The sequence below is a fragment of the Simochromis diagramma genome, unplaced genomic scaffold (assembly GCF_900408965.1).
Source record: "Simochromis diagramma unplaced genomic scaffold, fSimDia1.1 OVJJ01000433.1, whole genome shotgun sequence".
Taxonomy (NCBI): Eukaryota; Metazoa; Chordata; class Actinopteri; order Cichliformes; family Cichlidae; genus Simochromis; species Simochromis diagramma.
In genome coordinates, this window is record NW_024387031.1 from 505,299 (window position 1) to 526,352 (window position 21,054).

General features: G+C 39.3%; 2 protein-coding genes across 3 annotated transcripts; both read right to left on the reverse strand.

The window, feature by feature from the left end:
• Positions 1–1,777: 1,777 nt before the first annotated feature.
• LOC120740595 (H-2 class II histocompatibility antigen, E-S beta chain-like) lies at positions 1,778–5,582 on the reverse strand. Of its 2 annotated transcripts, none has more exons than XM_040043053.1 (6): positions 5,450–5,582; positions 4,976–5,248; positions 2,940–3,153; positions 2,792–2,859; positions 2,575–2,685; positions 1,778–1,992 (listed from the first exon to the last, which is right to left on the reverse strand). In XM_040043053.1, the coding sequence occupies exons 1-6, from the start codon at positions 5,502–5,504 to the stop codon at positions 1,970–1,972; spliced, it is 744 nt and encodes a 247-aa protein (XP_039898987.1). In that variant the 5' UTR covers positions 5,505–5,582; the 3' UTR covers positions 1,778–1,969. The 2 variants fall into 2 exon arrangements, with proteins under 2 accessions (XP_039898987.1, XP_039898986.1); XM_040043052.1 differs by having other exon boundaries at positions 2,575–2,697.
• Positions 5,583–12,107: 6,525 nt separating this feature from the next.
• On the reverse strand, positions 12,108–14,365 carry LOC120740598 (HLA class II histocompatibility antigen, DR alpha chain-like). Its single transcript, XM_040043054.1, has 4 exons — positions 14,230–14,365; positions 13,898–14,146; positions 12,892–13,176; positions 12,108–12,636 (listed from the first exon to the last, which is right to left on the reverse strand). Exons 1-4 carry the CDS (start codon positions 14,285–14,287, stop codon positions 12,497–12,499), a joined length of 732 nt encoding a protein of 243 aa, XP_039898988.1. The 5' UTR covers positions 14,288–14,365; the 3' UTR covers positions 12,108–12,496.
• Between the last annotated feature and the right edge of the window lie 6,689 nt (positions 14,366–21,054).

Sequence of the window (21,054 nt, forward strand, 5' to 3'; positions counted from 1 at the left end):
TTTTCATTCCATCAAATGAAAGTATTATATCAAACAACAAAATACATAGTTTTTTCATCTGCAAATGTGAAAAATGTGCTACAGCACAAAATACTCACATTCAGGCCACTTCTGATTGAATGCTACTGTGCAAAAATGAGTTTTGTGTTTAAAATAGAATAGTGCAAATCAAGCACATCTGCTTGTGGTTTTGGTCGTTGGGGTCTTAGGGTGTAGCATTTATTCTGTGGTCTTGGAGAGCTGGATCATGGTTGTCCAACTCTAGATGCTGGCTTGTTAACTTGGTTCAGACACAGCCAGGTGGAAACCTTTTGAGAGCCATCGGTTTCTGGTCCAGTAGGGCACAGTCCCTCTTGTAGACCAGGTATTCAAGTCAAGGATGTATCCGAACAGTGGAATATGCCATCTCCTTAACATTTAACTTATAACTTGTCTTGTACAGGTGTAATAGCATATCAGAAACTTTAATTCCTCCCTTATGCTAATTATATACAGGGATGAGTGATGGGCATGGAATGGTGATCTGATGATGTTTAGGAGGTTGACACATTTTGTGTCAAACCATTGCATTGCAATCAGACCTTGATCAGCCTGTAATAACAGGCTTCATGGCCCTTCTTCATTAGTTCTTTGTCTGCCATCAGGGGAGCTCCACCGGTGCAGTTTGGTCATACAGTACCAATGCACCTGACACCCAAGGAGGTGTGCAAGTTCTGGACCAAGCTGAAACTTGTGAAGAACTGCAGTTCTTTTATGGGTTTGCATAGTGGGTTTTTTTTACAACTTTGGCCCCTTAAAGGTAGCTTCTGTTCCTTTTCACTCAGTGGAGCATTGAAGAATGTAGACCCCCCTTGATACAGCAGCAAGTTGTGGATGATGCCAGATGAACTTGCTTGGCAGAACAATTTAAAGCCCCACTCATCTGGTTTGTTGGCAATATACTGGTGGAGAGTGCCAGCCCTTGTTGCTTCATATGAAACCATGACCTCAAACACACTGTGGTTGAAGGTGGGTGATATCATCAGTATCATGCCACAGGATCATGTGATTTTGAGCCATATAATTGTTTAGTGTCCATATAGTACTTGTTAAACATGAAATTATAATTTTAACAACTTAGTAATATTAATTTACCAGCTACTGTAATTTGATTAAAAGGTAATCAGTTGTGATATTTATGATTTACACGTGTTATTCTTGATTTTTACAATATTTATTAATATTAACTCAGAAAGTTACAAAAATGACTTACTGAGGAAATTATTTCAGCATATTCTTGCTGTGCTAACACTTAATGTGATTTATCAATAGCAATGGATAAACAAAATGGGTCTAGTGGTCTGATTTTATGGCAAATAGTCAATTTTAATAACATTTAGGTTATGTTAGCATTAGCACCATAAAGATGCTTTTGTTTGACCACTTTTTAAAAAAATTATTAAACATTTAATTTCACTTTTTTAATACATTCAAGTGACATACATCTGTTTAGTAAGTCCTCCAACACTATCATATATCAAAAAATGTTATCTTCCTACCTTAGTTTTATTGGGAGAGGGATAAGAAGAGCCAACAGTTTCCATTTGCAGTGCCTTCTGATGGATTTTTTTGGCATTACAGATGTAAACCAATTGGTAGAAAAGACTCAATAAGGTAGGCCAATTTCAGTGAAAGCCTCAGTTAGATATAGGGCCTGAAAATGTGCTCTACCAATTGGTTGACCGGAACACTAAAGGGTTTTAAACAGTGTACAGTGACATCAATGTGTTGATGCATGTAAGTAAGCACACAGGTGAAATGTTATGTTTATTGTGGTTCAAAGACATTAATTAAACATCTATACATGAGTTTGGTCATGGATCAGGTTCAGAGTCGCCCATTCCAGAGATCATGAGTCTGCTGAACACACAAATCAGCTGCTTCTTACTCCATCAGAAAGAGCCAGGACTAGGATCAGGATCCTGCCTCATTAATTGAAAAACAGAGTATGATCTAGATAAAGAGATAAGGACAGAGTCAATAAGACACTCTTTATCCACATGAGGACAACTGATCTCAATCAAACATCAACAACAATGATTCAGTGAAGTCCCTAGTTTAAATGCATGGACTCTGTCTGCTCTGAAAAACGGGTCTGAACTGGTGTGAAATCCTTTAAGTCTGAGAGGGAGATGCCTGAGGCCTGAAGCAGCTGAGGTTGTCTAAATAAGGGACTAATATCTAATCAGAGGACAGCAGATAAAATATAGAGTTCAAAAATACACATGTGATTGTGTTAATTGGTAATTTAGCTTCCAATGCAATATTAGAATAAAAAATTGTAATAAAAGCTCAGACTCAGGCCCTTTAGATGGAGAGCCAATCCAGACCTCTTATTCAGGGATAGCTGGGATCTATCACATTTGAACGCATCAGTGAAATTAGACTGGGGCCTAAATATGGACTTAAAACTTGTCTAAACTTGTGAGAAATTAAATTCACTAGCTGAAAGTGAATATAGAACATAAACAGGCTAACAAAAAGGCTGACATAAACGCTTGCCAACTGGTCTGTGAGTGTGAGTCCTGGTCTAACCTGCGGCTTTCCACCTGTAGAGAAAACATCCAGCCAAAAGTAAGATCAGACCCAGGGTCAGTATAGAGGCTCCGATGGCAATCAGCACGGTTGATTCAGGAGTTGATTTGTCCGAGGACGGCTCTGAGTCGGACAGGTGACAGACAGAGGCCAACAGTCAAACAGACAGGTGAGCAGTCAAATACATATTTCTGTGGACATAAAGACAGGTATTTACCCCAGTCAGTGATCAGAGGTTCCTTCAGGCTGGCGTGCTCCACCACACAGGAGATGTTCTCGCCAGACCTTCAACACAAAGACCACTGATTCACAAACCACTCACAGAACTGGATCTGGAAATGAACCTGGATCTGATGTGGACTGACCTGGGTGTGTACTCCAGGTAGGAGTGAGTCTGGTAGTACCAATCACCATTTGCCATCTCCTTAGTGGAAGTGACATCAGAGGTGACTTCCTGTCCGTCTCTGAGCCAGCTCACTTTGATCTCACTGGGAAAGAAGTCGTAGACGCTGCAGACCAACATGGCAGGATGTTGACCAGAAAGCGGAGTCTTGGACTTAATTCTGACACTGGGCTGAACTAAAAACCACACAGACATTATATTTCCATTGTGGCAATATTATGTGTAATGGGATAGAATCATCTGTAATCTACCTATAGAAAATGTGTCAGCTGTCAGAATAATGGCATAATTTTGGTTATTTGTAATTAAATAAATTAGAATTGCAAATTTCAAATCAATTTTATTTATATTGCTTCAAATCACAACAGTTGCCTATTGTAAGGTAAAATCCCTACATTAATATAAGGAAATAAGATTAAAAAAAATGCAACAATCATATGACCCCTATGAGCAAGAGTTTTGGTGAGAAAACTGAAGGCTCTCCCTCACATTCTACTTTTAAATACTCTAGGAATGACAAGTAAGCCTGCAGTGCGAGAGCGAATTGCCTAATGGCATGATATGGCACTGTAAAGTCATTAAGATAAGATGAGGTCTCATTATTGAGGAGCAGGATTTTAAATTAAATTCTGGATTTAACAGGAAGCCACTGAAGGGAAGCCAATACAGGGGAAATATGCTCTCTCTTTCTAATTCATAATTTCTAATATCATAATTTTATTAATATCATATTTTTATTACTTCCTTTATTACACCCTAATCTCATGAATAATTTATTGGGGTCATAAATCACTCTGTTTGACATAAGGGGCGTAATATCACTCTCTCGAATGAACTAGTTTTTCAGCGTCACTCTGAGACAGGATATTTCTAATTTTAGAGATGTTGCACAAATGGAAAAAAGCAGTCCTACATATTTGTTTAATATGTGTATTGAAGGACATCTTGGTAAAAAATGACACTTTTTTTTTCAAATTGCAATTATTAATTAACACTAACAGTATCAGTGTGAGATAGGCTACGTTCAAACTGCAGGCGAAAGAGCATCAAATCCGATTTTTTTGACCCTATGCGACCCATATCCGATCATGGTATGACAGTGTGAACGGCACAAATCCAATATTTTCAAATCCGATCTGGGTCACTTTCGTATGTGGTACTGAATCGATACATATCCGATGTTTCAGAAAGCGACTGCTGTTTGAATGGTCAAGTCGCATTAAATCTGTCTTTTACGTCACCGACACACGCCAATTATAGCGCCGGAGAAGCGCCCGATAAGACATCGCAAATGCTTCCTGGCCATCCAGTGAAACTGTTGGGAAGACTGCGTTGGAGAAACATGAACATTTTATTTGTACTGTATAATCTGCAGATTCTGACAGAAATCTGCAACTATCCTTTGAAGCACCGCTCCTCTCTAAAACAGCAATAAGGATAATTATTAGGTTATTTACATTATTATGTAAATAACAAAATAACTTAAAGCAAAAATTGGGAAACGTAAAGTCCGAAGTCTTTATATTAAGGGCCATCAGTCAAACAATACTGTTTGCTCTGGGTCTAAACAGAGCGCGTTGTGTGTGACGTCTTCTTTTGCACATGCGGGCCGCTTTGAGGGTTCACACTAGAGCGTTTGCTGTCGCATTTTATTTGTAGTGTGAACAAGCAGACAAAAAAATCGGATTTGAAGAAGCTCAAGTTTTGCCACCAGCATTCAATGCAAGCTGTATTTACACAAATATTTGTTAAATCATCTTCTACTTTTTAACTTCTAATTAAAGTTTTAATTAATCCTGAAATAATTTAATAAAAAATTTTTCATTGTTAAAAAACTTCGTTTCTTGAATTTTAAAGAAACAGAACTCCAGTAGACTCCAAATTTCTAAACAAATTTAAACCTTCAGGAGTTTAAGGATTAAACTGAGTGATTCAGAGTGTTGGTCACTGTGTGGCTGAACATGATGCCCTGATGATGTTGCACAACTACACACTCACCTGACTTAGCTAGAACAGCCCGATCATGAACATCAATGTTATGGTAACAATATTCCGTTACCATTCGTCTCATTAAATTCAGCCGTGCAGTATCATTGTTCCAGAGCATTGCCAGCTTCACTCCATGCTCAGTGAATCCAACATACTGCCCCACACTGCTGCTGAACCTGATGTACTCTATCTTCTTGTAATAGCGAGAGTAGATGTACTCGATGTGCTTCAGCTCAGTGGTGTTAAATTCACAGCGATCCACCCTATACTCTAAAAATCCATCTGAAGAACAAAACAGAACATCAGTGAAGTGCAGACTGTGGAGAACTGATCATACCTGCTCTATAATAGATGATAAAGTATAAACTGTATGTTGTATTGATGAGTCTTTTGATCAATGAACCATGTATTGATCAACAATATACAGACCAAAGATGGATGTATTAATTGGTAATAGTGTGTTGATCAGTGCATTGATCATACCTGCAGTGCGGATGCTGATGAAGAGGAGGGTGAAGCAGAGAAAAGATGAAGCCATGTTCCTGAGTGCTCTTAACAAACTGCCTCAGTCTGACTGAGAGCTGCTTTAAAAGCCAGATGACATAGTCACTTGATCACAGCATCACCTGTTAATAGGAAGAACTCTCTCAGAAAGGTTTCTTCTGTAGTTTATAACCCCACCCTGCCACACCCCTTTTTTCTCTAGCTAATGCAGTCCTAGGTATTAATGCGACTGAGGACTGAGGATGTTCAGATGGAAACACTGTGACTTATTTGTTCAGATAAAGATAAACTAAATACAAAATGATTTGGCTTTTATAAAAGTGTGATATTATCTATCGTTAAGCAAATATACTGGAACCAGCAGGTTCATCATGTTCATTAGTCAAAGTAAACTTTATTGCCATCTCCGCTACATACAGTATCATTATTGATGACAGTACGTGTTAGACAAAGTAAAGCTTCAATTTGTTTGAAGACCTGAAACATTTAAGTGTGATAAACACATCAACAGTATTTTCATGATTGATTATGGTGAATTACTCTGAGGTCAGAACCACATCTCTAACTCTGTAACTGCATGAGTCTGTGGACATCAATTAAGCTGTTAATGAACCTGCAGTCAGCTGAGACTGAATAAATTACATGGATGAGTGATGAAATCTTTCTCCCACTGAAAACGTCACATCCAGATGAACAGAATCAACTTTTTGAGATTTTCTTACCTGGATGACTGAGCATGTATCAAGACATTATTGATCAGTTCTACAGATCTTTAATCAGTGATTCTACAGTAAATGATTCCGAGGAGCCGACTGACAGTGTAAAAGCTTCATTACTGTCCACAGACTCACGCTGTTACAGAGTTAGAAATTTGAACTGACCTCAAGGTAAATCACAAGTGAAAAAGTGTTTGCCCCCTTCCTGATTTTTTTTTCTGTATTTTTATATTAATATGATGTGACTGTGAAAAAAAAATCAGTAACTAATTACTTACGGTTCCAAAAAAGTAATCCTGTTACTTGTTTTCAAAAGTAATTATTTGCTTAGTTAGTTACTTTTTAAAAACATGACACACAAGCTGAATAGGTAATAAAGCAATAATTACCTGCATAATCCATCATATAAAATGTAATCAAATGAAAAAGTTTGTTTTTAAAACTTGCTTTATTAGTTTTAATCTTTTAACTTTATGCATCAAGCAAAAATTAAATTAAATGCAAGTCTTTGACTTGAAGAAATTTGTTTAGCATTTAAACCTATATTCTGCACATTCCAGCATATAAAATAAAACAGTTTTTTTGCGTTTACACTGACTCTTTCAAATAGATGCAAGTAAAACACAGCAGAAAATCAATAACTTCAAAGACTCAGCAGCACTAAGCCCTGTTGCTCTTCAATCTATTTTCACCTGTATAGCAGGAGTGAGGTAGGCGGAGGTTTGCCCTGGTGCAGGTGTGCTGCAGCGGTCATGTTAGTGGAATTTCACATTCCCGTGGCAGCGTACTTGGTGCTTGCTCAGAAGTTTATGGGGTTTTTTCGCTGTAGAAAGAAGTTTTCAGTGTATAGCGGACACTAATGTTTTTGTCACTTTTTATGAAACAAACTCAAAGTAAGGTCAGTACTTCCATGCTTTAAAGGCGGCACAGTCATACTCTCTCCCGCACTCGATATATAATCCATTGTTGATCTGCACAAGTCTGTTACCACGAAAGTCACACATGCTAATATCATTGTCGTGAGACAAGCTTTAGCTTGGCACACACCTGGGGAACACAGCCGAACAGAATCTGTCTGACGAGACAGGACAGACAAACCGGAATATGAAGCACACGGAATGAGGGACTGCCAAAATTACAGTTTAGCAATGCAGTAACGCAGCGTGCTTACTGGAAAGTAACAGTAATCTAATTACCTTTATTGCAATAGTAATCCCTTACTTTACTTGTTACTTGAAAAAAGTAATCGGTTTACAGTTACTGCCCATCTCTGGTGGTGAATCACATCTTCCAGCTTCACTTAGTCAAACATTTACTGTCATCTGTTACAATAAACATGATGAACGTGCTGGTTCCAGTATCTCTGCTTTACTGATCATCCAAAACAGAAAATAACATCACACTTTATAGAAGCCAAATCATGTTGTATTTGGTTTATCTTTATCTGAACAAATGGGTCATATGTTTCAATTTGAACAGTCCAAAAACTTTGGACCACATATTGCTACCAGCTTAATCCTCGGTCACATTAATACCTGGCACTGCATTAGCTAGAGAAGAAAGGGATTAATTGATTGATTGATTGATTGATTGATTGATTGATTGATTGATAGTACTTTATTCATCCCGAGGGATGTGGCAGGGTGGTGTGATAAACTATCCAAAAAACCTCTGTGAGAGTTCTTCCTGTTAACAGGTGATGCTGTGGTCACGTGACTCTACACATTAAAAAATGAGTGTCAGTTTTGCAGAGTTGATTTTAACTCTGTTTCAAATAACATTTTGTCCCACTCAAAATTAGAGTAAAATTTACTCCATGGCCAGTCTTAACTTTTTAGTTTTAATTCCTCTCAATTTGGTGTCGAAATGAACAATGAAATGTTCAGAGAAATAAGATTACACTTTACACAGCTTTTTTTTTTTTACTACAAATGCAGTTTAATAATAACACACTAATGTGTAATAATATTTCACTTCTATTTCTCTGTAGTGTAATTTTTTATATTCATCATATTCAGTTCATCATCATCAGGTTGTCAACATTTGTCACGGGTCTGGGTCCGTTGGACCCAGTATGTGGAGTTTCATGTTTTTGTTATTCCATGTTTGAGGTTATTATGTTTTGGTTTTAGTTTGCATTAGGGATTGTTTTCTTGTTCTCTTGTTGTGTTTATGATGATGATGATTATGATGTTTATTATTTGAGTTTCCTGTTTAAGGAATTGTTCTCGGTTGTATCTCACGTTTAGTTTAGTTCAGGTTCCATGTGTCATTCTGTCTGTCTCTCAGTGTCAGGTCTGCGTCTTGGTGTGGTGTTCTCATTTCCTGTTTTATTGTGAAGGTCTGGGTCTCATGTGAGTGTGTTCAGTTTTACCTCTGTCTCGTCTTGTTGATCATTCCCAGCTGTGTCCACCACCTGTGTGTAATTCCCCTGTGTTTCTCTGGGTGTATTTAAGTCATGTCCTCCGTCATTGTAGTTGCTGGTCCGTCTGTGTATTCCACCCTGCGTCATGTGTGTGTTTCCCTGCTGTCATCCGCCTAGTGTTTCCGCTCGTTCTCATTCAGGTTTGTGTCTTGTAGTTTTAGTTGTTTCCCAGTATAGTTTAGTTTTCCTTGTTGCCGTTTGCCTTTCTTTTTGTGTTTAATAAACCACCTTCACACCCTCACGACTGCCTGCACTTGGATCCTTCATTTCCTCCTCCACACGGCTCATCTCACGCGCCGTGACAACATTAAAGACAACTAAATCTTGCTTTGTCCTTTGTCAACTCATAGGCATAGGAATGCTTTTGAAAGGCTACTGTACATGATGGCAAATTGAGCAGCACTGGTTTCTCATGTATTATCAAAACTTAATCTGGTAAAACAGAGGCATCAGACACTACTTTAACATTGTTTATCCCTTTTACATTCAGAGAGACATACTTTAAATCACTCATTGCAGGATCTGGTTATTTAAATCATGTAGAGTGGTAGCAACAGTAAAAGTATCAGCCTCATAAATTAACTTATAAGAAAGACTCCAAACGTCCCTCCGCCCGCTCATATGTAGTGTTGATGCATGTGTGTTCTAAGGTGCATTTTCTCTTCATTTTGAGAAGAGAGGGAAGCCACGTTTCAAAATATGTAATAGCATTCGTCTTTTCCACCCCTTCCTTGACACTAAATATGCGGAGATTATATCTTCTACTCTGAGCTTCTTGATCATCCAGCCGGTTTGAGAGCATGCAAATCTTACTTTCTACACGAGTAAGCCAAACTTCCATGTCGGCTATTATATCCTCCGCATTCGAGGCAGGTCTCTGCTTCATCAAGGCATCTCGTGTTGCCATCAAGAGTTGCCTGAATAGCATCAAGTTTGCTGTTGATAACATCCATCTTCCCTTCTATAATCGTACCAACCACATCTGTTATTTTTGCAGTTAAGATGTCATAATCGAAGGGGTAGCTTGGGTTAGCTTCAGCCATGCTTCCATCATTAGCTTCAAGGTTAGCCTTCAGACTGACCTGGCTTCGAAGTTGCAAACTGAGCTTTGGAGGTCTCTTATCGGCATTCTCTTTTTATCCTTTTTAGCTGGCATGATGTCCATAGGTCAGCGATAGTGATGCGCGAATCATGAACGAATCGTTCAATACTCGAGAATCACTTTACTGACTCATGAATCATGATTCACAAGCCCAACTGACTCGCTGACTCATCCCTGTTGGTGTTAGCAAACTAATTTCATTAGTATAAATATATCTAGCTTATAATTAAAATTGTGGAGAAAAACACGAAGTATCCAGTATCTTAACAAAAATATTTCTGCTCTGTACTGGAAGAAAAAACCCTGAGTAGAAACTCACATCAACTGTGCGAGTTAGGCGCACCGGCACAAAAGTTAGGCGCACTCAAATATTTAAACCGCATCGCTTAAAACCGCAGTTTTACATGTGCACTTTTTGGAGGGGAAATTGCAGTCCATACAGACAATATTCATTTGTAAATTATTAACTAACAATCTTGTACTTAAAGTGCTTTGGCAATATTGTAGACAATGTTAAACTTAATCATCATCTTGGCCTCCTCTGATGACCTGTTTGCTGTTGCATGCTGCTGAAAGGCAGTGGGGAGAGGGGGCACTTGGGCAGTGCATTTATTGCAGCATATAATGTGTTTTCTGGATACACTGTGCTTTTTCAGCATTCAAAGATTAATGGCACTGTGTCAGAGCACTGCCTATGAATTTCAGACGGATCAGGCCTTAACTTAACAAAAAAGTTATCAATAGTTATTTTCATCTTTTCTTATTACCCACAGCTACATCCACTTCTGTCGGGCCTCACTAGGGCTGGGTATCATCACTGATTTCAATAATCCATTCGATTCAGGTTCTCAAAGTCCTGATTCGATTCAATTTAGCCTCAGACTGTCAGAAATATTATAATTCTGATCTTTTATCAGTACTGATGCATGTGAGACTTCATCAGAATTGTGAACATCACAGCAGATGCTTTTGTGTCAAAGTAACTGAGAATAAAACACAGAAAAACAAGAAGGAGATTTTTCTGGCCTGGCTTATTATAGCAGATAACCTTAAAAATATTCTGTAATTTTGCATAATTTTAAAAAGTTTATTTTTCTTCAGTATTGAACAGCAGAAATTATGCTTTCTTGTCCGAGGTCATTTAAGTGAAAAAAAAAGAAAAGAAAAGAAAAATACAGCGGCCGACAGCGCTGTAATCAACGGTAGACTGGTGGGTAATAAGCGAATGAATAATGCACAAAACAGATTTGAGACGGGAAACTGTTCTTGAAGTACAGATAGAGAGAGAGAGAGAGAGCTAGCTGTGCATGAAGTGTGATTTTTATCGTGGTGGAAGCAAAACAGGAAAACTCAAAGGGAATTCATGAAGACATTGATCAAATGTGAAGCGTAGTTTGCTGCTTCTTTTGCTGCTGGCTCTGTGAATTTTGGTTGGAGAGAGATGAAACCTGCAGCTCAGAATCAGCGCAAAAAGACGTGAACACAGAGCTCCGACAGCGTGTCCGTCGGGTGAGAAAGCCGAGAAAGACAAAGTTGATTCTGATGCGTCGGTCCGCTCTGTGTTTACGTCTTTGTGTGGAATCCATGTACCTGCTCTCATTTGCTGTTTGGTGGTTGTTGAAATAGTTTTGTGAGCTTTAATCTGAGAATCTGGCGTTTCTGGCAAAACACGGTTACATTTAAAAGTCGATTCAGGATTTAATGAATCGACATTGCCTTATTCTAGTGATGTGTCGGTTGCGAACGAAACGGCTCTTAGAGCCGGATCTTTGAAGTGAACGACACGAGCCTTTTTTTTTCTTTCTCTCACCCTCAGGAGGGAAAGAGAGAGAAAGAGAGCCAGGGACAACAACGTCACACTAGAAAGGTAATAATCCACAATTATTTTCAGTTGCAGATGATTCAGAAGGATTCAGAAGGTTTATTCATGCAGGCCCATATGACAGAGAATGTGCATCTTCTTTTTGTTTTCATATTTTAATTTATATTTAATTGTGTTGTGGTTTGCAGTGTTTTGTGTTGTTTCACTTTAAATTTCACGGCCAATCAGAGAAGTCCCGCCCCTGACTATCTCTGATTGGTTTAGTCCAGGATAGGGGCATAATGTGTGTCTGTTGTTCTTCCAGGTGACTATTAGATATCCCACATTGCAATGCAGTAGTGAAACACATAACACTTCTGGACAGTGAGTGAGGCAGCTGAGATCTAAGATCAATAAATCTTAAATCTAAGTGGATAATATTTCTCTTTGCTAGAAGTGTTATTTATTGCTGCATATTACCCTTTACTAAACAAATAGTTTGTTCTTTTAGGTTGTACTCATCCAGCAGATCACACATGTATCATTCAGCTGATACTGATTATTAATGAAATATAACAAAACAAAAAACTGACTCATGTTTACAGGTGAGGATTTATTTCAAATTCAGGTTTATTTACATCTGTCTGAATCATATAGATGGAACTGAAGGCAAAGATAGTCAACAGATAAAACTGAGTTTAAAAAAACTTAAAAAGACAGATGGATTGTTTCGGACTGATTATGAAGTCACTTTGGGATAGCTTTCTGATGGGTTAATATTACTTATCATTTTTATGTTACTGGCATTTTAAACTGAATCTGTTTAACAGTGTGAAAATAAAGTGAACTTAAGGCTCCATGTAAACACAGCCAGGGTCACATGAATGAAGATCAGAGAGCAGAGCAGCATCCTTAAACAACATTGTCTACACAAGCACTGTGGTTGATAATGTCTGTGGTTGACATCATCAACCACAGACGATCAGATGCATTTGTTTGCTTTGAGGATGAAGAAGGTTCCACCTGCAGCACAGAGCACGCCGATAATCACACCGAGTCCACAGAACACTGCAGGTCCAAGGCTGGGCTTATGTTTCTCAGGCGTCTCAGGTGTGTCCACATCTGGAGGCAGAAACAGACACATGACACAGACACAATCGTTCAGACTGTGATCTGATTAATTACAGCTCAATAATGTGAACTGCATGAGCTGAAAACTGTCAGCTCATTAACTAAAGTTAGCTGTTCAGGTTAATACTCAGCCAAGGCTTTGTGAAATCTGCAGACAGAAACACGAAGACATGAAACTTCATAATTGTGCACTATTGTCTCTGTATTTCAGTCTGTCTCCTCTGTTTAAATAAAAGTGTTTCTCACTATAGATCTTGATCAGTGGTTTGGTCAGACCCAGATGTTCCACTGTACAGCTGTAGACGTCTCCCTGCTGTGGGATGAACTGCAGTCTGGCGATCTGGGTGAAGGTTCCATTTTTGTTGGGATAGGGATTGTTGATGCTGGATCCTCCAGTCGTAATCTGTCCATTCTTGGTCCAGGAGACTTTGACAGGAGCAGGATAGAAACCAGTCACATGACAGACCAAAGTGTTTTTAGCTCTGAGCTCCACCTCGTTTCTGGTGTAGATCGTCACACCTGAAGGAGCATCTGTACACAAACACAAGTCAGTTCGATGATGGTCAAGGAATCCGCAGAGTAGAATATCTATTGTCTTAATCTTAGATAAGTTACTCCCTCAATGAGCCTGTCAGGTCTATCAGCATGGAAACACAACAGAGTTTTCAATAAAGAAACTTCAATGAGAATATACATGTGATAAAATACCAAACAGTCATATGGCAGTGAAATGGTCAGTGGGACCCATATAGAACCTCCTGCTCTAAAACCTGAAATGAAAATCTTGAGCTTTTGGAACTTGAAAGTGTTGAAGAAAAGCTTCAAAACAAATAAATGTAGAGGTTTGTGAGTTAGTAATGGTTTGTACTGGGAAAGTATGGAACATACAGTAAGATGGACACCCCTATGTCAGCCAAATATATAATTTGTGTAATATACTTGGATATTTATACTTGAGCTATTTTTATATTTTGTAACTTTGTAATATGTTGTAATATTTAACTTAGTTTAGTCTGCTACTGTTCTCACTGTCTTGGAGAAAGTGCGACCACATAATTTCTTCTGGGAATAATAAAGTATTCTGATTCTGATTCATGAAACCCACCACACACCACATCATTTATAACCTAACCTCATGAATCACGTGACACTGATGACAACATTTACATCAAAGTAAATTTAATTCCCTATTTTAGTTGATTAATGTAGATTGAATGTTGTTATCAGTTTGTGTGTGCCTGTATGTGTTTACCACGTCGTGGAGGGAAGTCCTTCATAGCCGTCTCACTAAGCTGCAGGAACTGTCTGCAGCCATATAAATTAGCCACGGCGATTTGATAAGCTCCATCTCCGAAGCTGATGGGTTGAACAAAAGGTGGCTGAGGATAAACATCCATCTGTTTCTCAAAGTCTGCGTACCAAAGTTCTTCACGATTCAGTCCAAACATGACCCCTCCATGAATGTATGAACAGCCAACGACATGGATGTCTGTATGTAGAGCTGAAACACATTAATGGAATTAAATGCTGATATTCTGATCAATAAGCGACTGACTGTCTGTCAATTTAAAAAGAGAAACTCACCATCAGCAGAGCCCCAGAGCATATAGGAGAGGAAGAGGAGCAGGTCCTTCATCTTCATCAGCAGCTCTCACTGATGCATAGAGTTAAACTGTGACTGTCTGAAGTCTCTGAGTGAACTGACAGAAAGTGCAGCAGCAGGTGAGCTCTAACACACACACAGCCAATCACAGAGCTCACAGCTCGTGATGTGATACAGCCTCTTAGAAATAAACATTCCTGTTCTTTGTTAGTCATTCTGTAATTTAATACAAATACATCAAAGTGACTTTATTTGTATCATGTAGACAATACTTTGCAAATTTTGAACTAAAACTTTTAAAATATATTTCTGTAAAATAAAAACTAAATTGTAATGTTTAAAGTCATTTAGAGTTTTCAGATTGAATCATCTCAAGCATCAGACACATCAGAAAAAAAATCAGATGTGTCTGATTTTCCATTTCTTAGATTATTTGTAAAAGATGACTGATTCATGAGGTAACATGTATTCATGTGCAGCTAATATGCAGATAAGGACTTTACTTAGCAGATCAGTGTATAAAATTTGAGATGTAGTTTAAGATTAAAGAACTGAATTAAAAGTGTTTCATTCACTTCCCTCATAATAAATGTTGATGTGACTACTCTGTCCCTACCCCTTAGAACTTTATGGACTCCCATTTTCCTCTGAGATAAGACAGGTTTCTCCTTATAGTGATTAAAATGTATTTACTTTATTAAGTGTAAAAACAAACATGTGTTTAGATCACAGACTGTACATAAAAGATGGATGTAGTCACTGTGGTGTTACTGGTTCATTTCTGGAATTAACATAAACAGATGTCAGCAGAATTAGAGATTATCAAGAAGGGCATGACGAGATGATTCTGAACAGGTGTCGAAGGACAACGCCACCTGGGACTAGAGAAATAATTTCATAGAAAGATAGAGATAAGCAAATGAAGCCAAACGCCCAAGCCTTCACTGCATTTGCAAGGCAAGAGGCTTGGGATTTTGCTTTGCAAATTATCTTTTCACTTACTTCCATACATCAGGCCCTGATGAGTCACCACTGCTAACTGTGGAAGAAATTCTGGATCAATTGATAGGCTCAGACAGTAAAAAAAGACAGAACATGCATCGCTTTTTTGGAAAGGTTGCATGAGAAAGCCCCCTCTCTTTAATAACAAGTAGCATCTGAAAAATGATCTGCTGTAATAGAGTTATGTGAAAAAAGTATTTGCCCCTTACTCATTTCTTAGTTTTTGCATATTGGTCACATTTAGATGTTTCATATCATTAAAAATATACACTTTAAAAAATAACCCTAGTAAGAAAAATGTGCAGTTATTAAATTATATATAATTTATTAAGAAAAAGCTTCAGTTTAAATGCCACACCCAGGCCTCATCACTGCCAGACCTACTGATTCAGAAATCAATTAATTGGAGATTATGTATCGGAATTTCAGGAGCAGGACCACGCCTCCAAACACGCTCCTTCCAGTTGTCATCTATATAAGTTCCCCCAGTTCTGCAAGCTGTTCATTCTCGTTTACGTGCCCCACCCTCCCTCCTTGTTTTCAATACTTTAACTTCTTCACTTTTATTTAGTGCATGGAGATCTGCATGGCCCAGGAGCCATCGCCAGTCCCCTTTAAGGCCTTTCCCAAACCACAACTCAATTCATGTCCAAGCATTCACCTTTACCTACTAAAATGCTATTAAACCTAACATGAGGACGTGGACCCAGCTAGTGAAACAGAATGTGTTTGACAAAGTGAAACAGTATAAATATCTCAACACCTCAGCACATCATATCATAATCTAAAAAATCAACTGAGAAACAAGGTTAGTGACAGCCATCACTCTGAAAGGGTTTCTAAGGCTCAATGACAGCCATCATCCACTTAAGTAGAAAACCTGGAACAGTGCTGGAACTTCCCAAGAGTTGCCAGCCTACCAAAATTACTCCAAGAGTTCAGCTATGACTCAGCCAGGAGTTTACAGAAGAACCCAGGACAACATCTAAGTGCCTGCAGGCCTCACTGGGTTCAGTTAAGGTCAGAGAGAGAAAGTACTCTCTCTGGCCTTAATTGAACTGAGTGCACTTTATTTTCCTATGACTGTATTAACTAGCATTAAAAGTGACAACTACTTTCTACAGTAGCAGGCAACATGGAGGCTGTTAAGCGGCTTCCATGAAAATACAACATGGCTATTCAACTATGTTTTCCAATACTGGTAGGATCATCACATTATACAGATACTCGGGTCTACAGTTAACACACTGCTCTTTTTTAGCTGTTTGACAACATGAACGATGCTAATGAAGCACCAGGAAGTTGACTGAAGTTCCCTTAATCAGTTGAACCCCAATGGATTTTCTGAGGTTCCTGCTTGAAAATTAGATTCCTGAAATGAAAAGAGTACTTCTCTGTAATACTCATTCTGTAATTCATTTCAGTTTTCTGTGGTTACACAGTTCCTTGAAACTAAACAATGTAAGCACGTTACAATGTTTTAGCACAATTTGATGTGGACGTCATTGCAGAGTGGAATCAGTTGGGTTAGGTTTTATTTCAAAGGTGGTGAATGTGACCAATGTTTGAGAAACGTGGTAAGATGGAGGATTCTTTATTTTTTTTTTATCTGACTAAATGAGATAAAACAGTGACACGGGTCAAACAAGTTGTTAATTATTCTTTTCCCAATAGTTTTAACTTGGTCTGTTGTTATCATATCCTTGTGACCAGAGTTTTGTCTTTACTGATGTGTTTTCTTTATGTTTGAATGATTTCAAAAGTTCAAAATTTTTATCGTTCGCCTTGTACACTGATGGTAGTCTGATATAATTGTATAAAATTCATACAAAACACCTCAGATACCCCTGAAGCTGCTGAGCAAAAGGAAACACTAAAAATACATCACAGACAGGATTCACAAACTCTTCATTCAACTATCCAAATGAATCAAGCACAATTTGGTCACATTTCACAGTATTTCACTAACACTACAGAATAAATATTAATTAAAAATTAATTAAAGCCTTGGTTTACTTGAAGTTTGAGATGATAGCATATTCACTGAATTTTGTTTTAGCACCACAATTACTTTTTACTTAATTTTTAAGAGTAAAACAGTCAAACTTTGATTAAACATTTATAGATGAGTTCAGCAATTCACAGTCTGTGAAAGACTCTGCACTAATCTGAACAATGCTAATGAAGCACCAGGAAGTTTACTGCAGTTCCCTTTATTTATTCTCTTTATTTATTTCCTTCATTTATTTCCTTGTTCTGTGGTCACACAGTTCCTTCAGTCTACACAATGTAAGCACGTTATATCCCACATCATTTTAATTCCGTCTAAAATCTAACTAGTGTACAACATTAGAAATCAGTCAACCTTACATTTATACTTTTCTCATCATCAGTCACACAGGACACAAAACAATGCTTCTTGTTGTGAGCTGGGATAGGCTCCCTCCACTTTACAACCATGAACTGTAAAAGCAGAGAAGGGATATAAACATACTGGTCTTTCTGAAAGCAAGAAAGAAAAAAGATCAGCACATGATTGAAGCTGTTGAATGTTCACCATCTTATTGTTTTATTTTATGATGATTATTGAGAGCAGTCTGACTGAATTTCCTGGTTTTCAGTCCTCAGAGTGTGTTATGTAAACAGCAACAACATCTACATCTAAGTCAAATGATAAAACAAAACAAAACAATGTGATGCTGATTGTATAATGTGGTGAAAATAAGATGTAAAGCAGTTTCTTCCTCGGCTGAATCATAATACTTTTTTAATCCCAGAGAAAGTAAAGTAATGAGAGAGTTAGAACAGAATAGAATAGAATAGAATAACCCTTTAATTTAATTTAATTTAATAGAAATTTGGGTGTAACAGCAGCAAGACAAACACATATACAAACAAACGGTACACAAGACACAGAACAGAAACATACACAATTTTTACATATGTACATGAAGGACAATGGTTACTAAAAAGTGAGTACTGTACTGTTATTAAATTAAATAAAGTTAAATACAGATAAGAGGCAAACCCTGGTTGTAGTGTGAATCGGTTGATAAAATAGTGCAAGATACAGCGCTGATGTAAACATCTATGTTTGTTGGGAGCAGTTTTGATTGTACAGTCTGACAGCTGCAGGGAGTAAGGACCTGCGGAAACGCTCCTTCATGCATCTAGGATGCAGCAGTCTGTCACTGAAGGAGCTCTGCAGTTCAGCAACATTTACATGCATGGGGTGGGAGACTCTGTCCATCAGAGATGTTATTTTGGCCAGAGTCCTTCTGTCTCCCACCACCTGCACTGGGTCCAGGGTGCATCCCAGAACAGAGCTGGCCTTCCTGATGAGTTTATCCAACCTCTTCCTTTCAGCTGCAGATAAACCGCTGCTCCAACATACCACACTGTAAGAAATGACAGATGCCACCACAGAGTCATAGAAGGTCTTTAAAATCGCTCCCTGTACTCCAAATGACCTCAGCCGTCTCAGCAGGTAGAGTGTTGCGGCTCCAGTCCAGTTTATTATTCAGGTGAACACCCAGGTACCTATACAAGTCCACTATTGCAATGTCCACTCCCTGGATGTTCACCGGTGTCAGTGTGGTAGGTTTGCGTCTCCGGAAATCCACCACCAACTCCTCGGTTTTCCCAGCGTTGATCAGCAGGTGGTTCTGCTGGCACCAGTCCACAAAGTCCAGAGTCCACTGTCTGTACTCTGTGATGAGGCCGACTATGGCAGAGTCGTCAGAGAACTTCTGTAGGTGGCGGCATGGGGAGATAAAGTAAAAACAAAATAATCCAGTATATTACAAAATATTACAAATTCAAGCACTTGACATTTTTGTTACATTATACAAATTCGTCATGAATTCTCTCTTACTTTAGCTGTCTTACTTCCACAACAATAAAATCGCTCTTTGCACACAACTCTAGCTCTCAGTATACTTTAAGACCAGTTTCCTGTCAAGAATTCATGGTGCCTTATTTGCTCTGTTATCTACCGTTGTGTACAGTGTTGTCGACCGCTGTTTTTATCTCAAAAAAATGCCCTCCGATAAGAAAGCCTAATCTCGGTTATTCAATACCGAAGAAATTTAAACTTTTACAAATTGAAATTGCAAAACTCTTAGCTATGTTTTTGATAAAACCTCTGTTTCTTTGCTCTGCTTCACTTTAGCAGCATCAGTTTTTTGCAGGTAATTTTCATATGTTGATTCATGGTTTTCTCCCATTTTTGATCTACCTGGAGCATATTTTCAAGGTGGTAATATGCTATAAAACACCAGGCCAGGAAAATCTTCATATTTTTCTGTTTTATCGCCAGTTACTTTGACACAAAGTCATCTGCTGTGATAGCTGCACCTCTGAAGAAGTCTCACAAATGTCAGCTTTGTTTTTATGCCTAGGTAGATAACACTGAGGACCTGTGAGGAAGCAGTTTAAGAGTCTGAATGCTCGAAAAGCTCCCGGCCCAGACGGTGTGTCTCCTGCCACCCTCAGACACTGTGCAAACGAGCTGGCCCCAGTGTTTTCTGGCATTTTCAACTCCTCACTGCAGGCATGTCATGTGCCTGCCTGCTTCAAGTCCTCCACCATAATCCCTGTCCCCAAGAAACCTAGGATCACTGGACTAAATGACTACAGACCCGTGGCTCTGACATCTGTGGTCATGAAGTCTTTTGAGCGCCTGGTTCTCTCCTATCTCAAGACCCTCACGGCCCCCCTCCTGGACCCCCTGCAGTTTGCATACAGAGCCAACAGGTCTGTAGACGACGCCATCAACATGGCCCTACACTTCATCCTGCAGCATCTGGACTCCCCAGGAACCTACGCCAGGATCCTGTTTGTGGACTTCAGCTCTGCCTTCAACACCATCCTTCCAGACCATCTCCGAGGCAAGCTTTCCCAGATGAATGTGCCTGATCCCATCTGCCGGTGGATCACTGACTTCCTGACGGACAGGAAGCAGCACGTGAGGCTGGGAAAGAATGTCTCAGACTCCCGGACCATCAGCACCGGCTCCCCTCAGGGCTGTGTTCTTTCTCCTCTGCTCTTCTCCCTGTACACCAACTGCTGCACCTCCACCCACCAGTCTGTCAAGCTAATCAAGTTTGCAGATGACACCACCGTTATTGGACTCATCTCGGACGGGGATGAGTCTGCCTACAGGAGGGAGGTTGAACGTCTGGTGTCCTGGTGCAGCCACAACAACCTGGTGCTGAATGCCCAGAAGACAGTGGAGATTATTGTGGACTTCAGGAAGCACACAGCCCCACTCCCCCCCATCATCCTGACTGACACCCCCATCACCTCTGTGGACTCATTCCGCTTCCTGGGTACCACCATCACCCAGGACGTGAAGTGGGAGCCCACCATCACCTCCGTCATCAAGAAAGCCCAGCAGAGGATGTACTTCCTGAGGCAGCTGAAGAAATTCAACCTGCCAACACGGCGAATGATGCAATTCTACACCGCAATCATCGAGTCCATCCTCACCTCCTCCATCACCGTGTGGTACGCTGGAGCCACTATCAGGGACAAACAGAGACTGCAGCGTGTTGTGCGCTCTGCTGAGAAGGTGATTGGCTGCAGACTCCCATCTTTGCAGGACCTGTACACCTCCAGGACATTGCGGCGTGCAGCTCGGATCTCAGCTGACCCTTCTCACCCTGGACACAGTCTGTTTGACCTGCTACCCTTAGGAAGGAGGCTCCGGTCCATTCGCACCAGAACCTCTCGCCATAAGAACAGTTTCTTCCCCTCTGCTGTTGGACACATGAACAATAACCATATGACTGTTCCCACCACTA